The sequence below is a fragment of the Silene latifolia genome, chromosome 6 (genome assembly GCF_048544455.1).
Source record: "Silene latifolia isolate original U9 population chromosome 6, ASM4854445v1, whole genome shotgun sequence".
NCBI lineage: Eukaryota > Viridiplantae > Streptophyta > Magnoliopsida > Caryophyllales > Caryophyllaceae > Silene > Silene latifolia.
In genome coordinates this window covers 48,528,985-48,534,477 of record NC_133531.1, presented here as the reverse complement: position 1 = coordinate 48,534,477, position 5,493 = coordinate 48,528,985, and the positions used below count along the sequence as shown (strand labels likewise).

The window sequence follows — 5,493 nt, the reverse complement described above, 5'->3', positions numbered from 1 at the left end:
GCAAGGATCAACCACACTCTAATCTCTCCCTCGCAAGAAAGAAATAAGACTCTCAAAGCTCGCAAGCAATAAGCAACAAGAAAACTTGTATTAATCTCTAAACTTGAATGAATAAAACTGAATACAAAAGTCCCTATTTATACTATAAGGAAACCGACCTCCCTTCCCTAAACTTCCTTAACTTGTCCTAAACTGATTAGGAAATCCGACCCATATTATGGCAAATTGCCTTATTACAATCTTGCTAAGATTAGGAAAGAAACTATAAGGAAATAACAACACTACCTTAAATTTATTGACTAGAATTAGGAAAGCAAAAATAAAGAAACTAATAATCTTAAACACCTCCATCAAAGACCGACCTTGACCCTCCTTGGTTGGCGTGTTGACTTAGACGGACTCCAACCCGTCACCTTAACTTCTCCATGCTATCATATTCACGATACTTGAGCCCATTTTGAAACCTTCAGAAATGTGAGTTACATTTCGACTAATTAAGACTTCATTTTCATTTTCTTCGAGTGCTCCTGCATCATTCTCCCCTTCTTTTTGAGAATTTGACCTCAAATTTTCGTCATCTAAGTATGGTGACAAATCTCCAACATTGAATGTCGCACTTACACCTCCATACTCACTTGGCAATTCTAACTTGTAGGCATTAGTCCCATAGCTTTCAAGTATCTTGAATGGTCCATCGGCTCTTGGCATCAACTTATTCTTCCTCTTGGATGGAAAACGTTCCTTCCTTAAGTGTAACCATACTAAATCCCCAACTTTGAAAACAGGTTGCTTTCGATGTTTATTTGCTTTCTCCTTGTATCTAGCATTGGCTTTCTCGATTTGTGCTTTAACTTGCTCACAAACTCGAAAAATGCAGCTTGTCTTTCCTTTGCTTCGAAACTCAACACCTCTTTCTTTGGTATAGGAACCAAATCAATAGGAAGATACGGATTCACCCCATAAACAATCTCGAATGGTGATCTTCCCGTAGTCATTGACGGCGTTCGGTTATATGCAAACTCAGCATGAGCTAACTTAACATCCCAATCTTTCGTACTCTTGCTAACCAAACCTCGTAACAAGCTTCCCAAAGTTCTATTAGTCACCTCGGTTTGTCCATCTGTTTGTGGATGATGAGAAGTACTAAATAACAACTTCGTTCCAACCAATCTCCATAATGTCTTCCAAAAGTAGCTTAAGAACTTAACATCTCGATCCGACACAATAGTAAGCGGAATACCATGTAATCGAACAATCTCTTTGTAATAAAGTTCAAAGAATATTAGTAGCGTCATCGGTTTTATGACATGGGATGAAATGCGCCATCTTTGAAAATCGATCCACAACAACCATAATTGAATCCTTTCCTCTTTGAGTTCTAGGTAAACCAAGTATAAAGTCCATACTTACCTCATTCCACGGTTGTGTAGGTACGGGCAGGGGCGTATAAAGTCCCTTATTGAACGTACTCTTTGCCTTTTGACACACCACACACTTAGCCACGATCTCTTGCACATCTTTGCTCATCTTTGGCCAATAAAAATGCTCACTCAAAACATCATTAGTCTTGTTTACTCCAAAGTGTCCAGCTATTGCACCACCATGAGCTTCACGAATCAAAAGCTCTCGAATTGAACCGTTGGGAATACATAATCGATTGCCCTTGAACAGATAACCGTCTTGAACAGTATATAACCCCGTTGGCTCAATAATCTCCTTAGCAAAATCTGGATCAGTTTTGTACAGCTCTTTGATATGTTCAAACCCAAGCATTCTCGCATCTAACTCGATCAATAAAGTATGTCTTCGAGACAATGCATCAGCAACAACATTAGAAGCTCCCGTCTTATACTTTGATGAGAAAGTAAAAGATTGTAGAAACTCAACCCACTTGGCATGTCTTTGATTTAACTTCGTTGTCCATGAATATGCTTCAATGCTTCATGATCCGAATGTAACACAAATGGTTTAGGTCGCAAATAATGACCCCAATGATCCAATGCTCTCACAATTGCATAGAACTCCTTATCATAAGTCGAGTAATTCAATCGCGCACCACCCAACTTCTCACTAAAGTAAGCTACTGGTCGTTTATCTTGCACCAAAACAGCCCCAATCCCAACTCCACTCGCATCACACTCAACTTCGAACAATTTGTCAAAATTAGGAAGTGTTAAAACAAAGTGCGGAGCTTAGTTTAGATTTTACCTCTTTGAATGCCTTCTCTGCACTAGGAGTCCATACAAACTCACCCTTCTTCGTCAACTCGGTTATAGGCGCCATAATTGTACTGAAATTTTGAATAAATCTTCGATAAAACGAAGCCAAACCATGGAAACTACGAACCTCAGTTGTTGATTTAGGAACCGGCCATGCCTTGATTGCCTCCACTTTGGACGGATCCATGCTTACACCATTCTCACCAACAATATACCCTAGGAACACCACGCTTGGCATCATGAATGTACACTTCTCCATTTTGCCATATAGTTTCTGTTTTCGTAGCATTTTAAACACTTCACGGAGATGTTCAATATGTTCCTCTTTGCTCTTGCTATAAATAAGAATGTCATCGAGATACACCACAACAAACTTGTTTAAGAACGGCCTCAATACTTCATTCATCAACCTCATAAACGAACTAGGAGCATTGCAAAGACCAAATGGCATAACGAGCCACTCATACAACCCTTGCTTAGTCTTGAACGCTGTCTTCCATTCGTCACCTTCACGAATTCTCATTTGATGATAGCCACTTCGTAAATCAAGCTTCGAAAATACTCGTGACCCACTCAACTCGTCTAACATATCATCCAACCTCGGCATAGGAAATCGATATTTTATTGTGATATTGTTAACGGCCCTACTATCAATACACATCCTCCAAGTCCCATCTTTTTTTGGAACCAATAGAGCTGGTACGGCACAAGGACTCAAACTTTCTTGAACATAACCCCTATCAATTAACTCTTGCACTTGTCTTTGTAATTCTTTTGCTTCTTCGGGATTACAACGATAGGCTGGTTTATTTGGCAACTGAGCTCCTGGAATTAAGTCAATTTGATGTTCAATACCTCTTAAAGGAGGTAATCCAACCGGTAATTCTTCGGGAAATACATCGCAAAACTCTTTTAATAGCCCTTGAACTTCACGGCTGCTTCCTTCACCATTGGCTTCTAATTCACGAACCATAAGAACATAGGCTGGTTCTCCACGAGCTAGAACCTCTTCAATCTCACGAGCTTCCATAAATAAGCTCCCCTTCTTTGATTTCAGCTCCTTGATTTTATTAGGCGATAAAGGCTTCAAATTGAATGTTGTTTTGCCCTTGGTCACACTATATATGTTAGTTCTTCCATCATGTTCAACCTTTCGATCAAATTGCCAGGATCGTCCCAATAGAATATGGCACGCACTCATAGGAATCACGTCGCACCAAATATCATCATTATAAGGTCCCAAACTCAAAGAAACTAATGCTTGCTTCCTTACTTGAATTCCATTATCCCCATTCAACCAATGCAATTTATATGGCTTATTATGATTCTTGGTTTGTAATTTCAGCTCATCAACTAACTCCTTTGACACAACATTGGTACATGATCCACTATCAATGATTAGATTGCAAATTTTAGAATGTACCTTGCAACGAGTGTGAAATATTTGCTCCCTTTGTTCAGCTTCAACCGGAGTTGTTTCTACATGAAGATTACGAATTACCAAACACTCCTCTTCACTCAACGGATCAACATCATAAGCTACACCTTCTTCTTCGTCCTCCTCAATATCAGACAGTTCTGTGGACTGTTCAGTTTGAATGAATGCTGGAACTATGTTGCGCAATTCTTGAGCGGTGAGTGCTCTCTTTTGCGGACATTCATTAGCTATGTGACCATAGCCTTGGCATTTAAAACAGCGTCTTAATGAGTTACCCTTAGGTTCCACGACACCCTTACCTTTGTCCTTTACTTCTTCTGTCACAACTTCCTTTTGTTTGCTCGTTGTTGGTTTAGAATAAGAACTCGAGCCAGAACTTGCTCCTTTCGAATAGGTATAGGACTTCTTTGTTTTGTCTTGCTTTTCGAATTTTAGAGCCAAACGACACACATCGTCAAATCCATTGTAAATCTGAACTTCAACTTTGGACGCAAGTGATGGTATTAGACCCTTGATGAATCTTGCAACTCTAAGCTCTTCCTTTTCTTCAAGGTCACAAACAATCATCATCCTTTCGAATTCTTTAATATACTCGGCCACGGACAGATTTTCTTGTGATAAAGATTGCAATTTTAGGTAATTTTCTTGCTCATAATCTCTTGGTAAGAATCTCCTCATAAGGTGCTTCTTAAGTTTCTCCCAAGTATCAATCTTGCTCTTCTTATCACGCTTTCTCTGTTTTTTCAAGTTTTCATACCACAACGATGCATATTTAGTAAGTTTTAGAATAGCTACTTTGAATTGCTTATGCTCATCGTATTCCTTGTATTCGAAAACTCGTTCTGCTTGCCTAATCCAATCCAAAAACTTTTCGGGATCCAAATCTCCATTAAAATCAGGTATGTCAAGTTTTAGACCTCGATCATCATCGTTTTTGTTCTCCTTTTTGGACTTGGAAACCGCATCATCAGAATATGATTCACGAGACCTACTACGACTTGGACTTCGTTCTCTACCTCGTCCAATTGGAAGGTTCTTCATCATATACTTTAGCTCAGCCATAGCTTGTTTCATCTCATCTAGTTGTTCTTGAATCGTGCCTGAACCGTCACCGGTGCCCTTGCTGGAATCGGCTTCTCCCGGCATCTTTACTTCCCAAGATTAACTTGTTAAGAAACAAATTAATAACCTTGCTCTGGTAACCAAATTGATGTAAAATCTAGTCGATTTTATGGATTTAAACAGTACGTTGGACTGTTCGATTTTGTTGTAAAACACGCAGCGGACTATTAGACTTTTTATTTGATTTTATATGTTTTTGAACGAAAATTAAGAGGATATGACGTGAATAAACTCTCCTCCCTCGCAAGGAACTCGAACTCACACACGACTGGGTTTTGTGACTCTCACCTCGCAAGGATCAACCACACTCTAATCTCTCCCTCGCAAGAAAGAAATAAGACTCTCAAAGCTCGCAAGCAATAAGCAACAAGAAAACTTGTATTAATCTCTAAACTTGAATGAATAAAACTGAATACAAAAGTCCCTATTTATACTATAAGGAAACCGACCTCCCTTCCCTAAACTTCCTTAACTTGTCCTAAACTGATTAGGAAATCCGACCCATATTATGGCAAATTGCCTTATTACAATCTTGCTAAGATTAGGAAAGAAACTATAAGGAAATAACAACACTACCTTAAATTTATTGACTAGAATTAGGAAAGCAAAAATAAAGAAACTAATAATCTTAAACACCTCCATCAGCACCGACCTTGACCCTCCTTGGTTGGCGTGTTGACTTAGACGGACTCCAACCCGTCACCTTGACTTCTC

At 39.1% G+C, this 5,493-nt stretch overlaps 1 protein-coding gene across 1 annotated transcript; it reads right to left on the bottom strand.

Moving 5' to 3' along the window:
- Nucleotides 1-761: 761 nt before the first annotated feature.
- LOC141588048 (uncharacterized) lies at nucleotides 762-4,803 on the bottom strand. Its single transcript, XM_074409504.1, has 4 exons — nucleotides 2,253-4,803; nucleotides 2,010-2,143; nucleotides 1,411-1,851; nucleotides 762-1,256 (listed from the first exon to the last, which is right to left on the bottom strand). The coding sequence occupies exons 1-4, from the start codon at nucleotides 4,801-4,803 to the stop codon at nucleotides 762-764; spliced, it is 3,621 nt and encodes a 1,206-aa protein (XP_074265605.1).
- Nucleotides 4,804-5,493: the final 690 nt, after the last annotated feature.

Coding starts and splice junctions, on each gene's coding strand:
- LOC141588048 (XM_074409504.1), bottom strand. CDS start 4,803: ATGCCGGGAGAAGCCGATTCCAGCAAGGGCACCGGTGACGGTTCAGGC. Junction 1,852..2,009: donor ATAAGGAGTTCTATGCAATT/GTGAGAGCATTG, acceptor TTCTCATCAAAG/TATAAGACGGGAGCTTCTAA. Junction 1,257..1,410: donor CTACACAACCGTGGAATGAG/GTAAGTATGGAC, acceptor TATTACAAAGAG/ATTGTTCGATTACATGGTAT.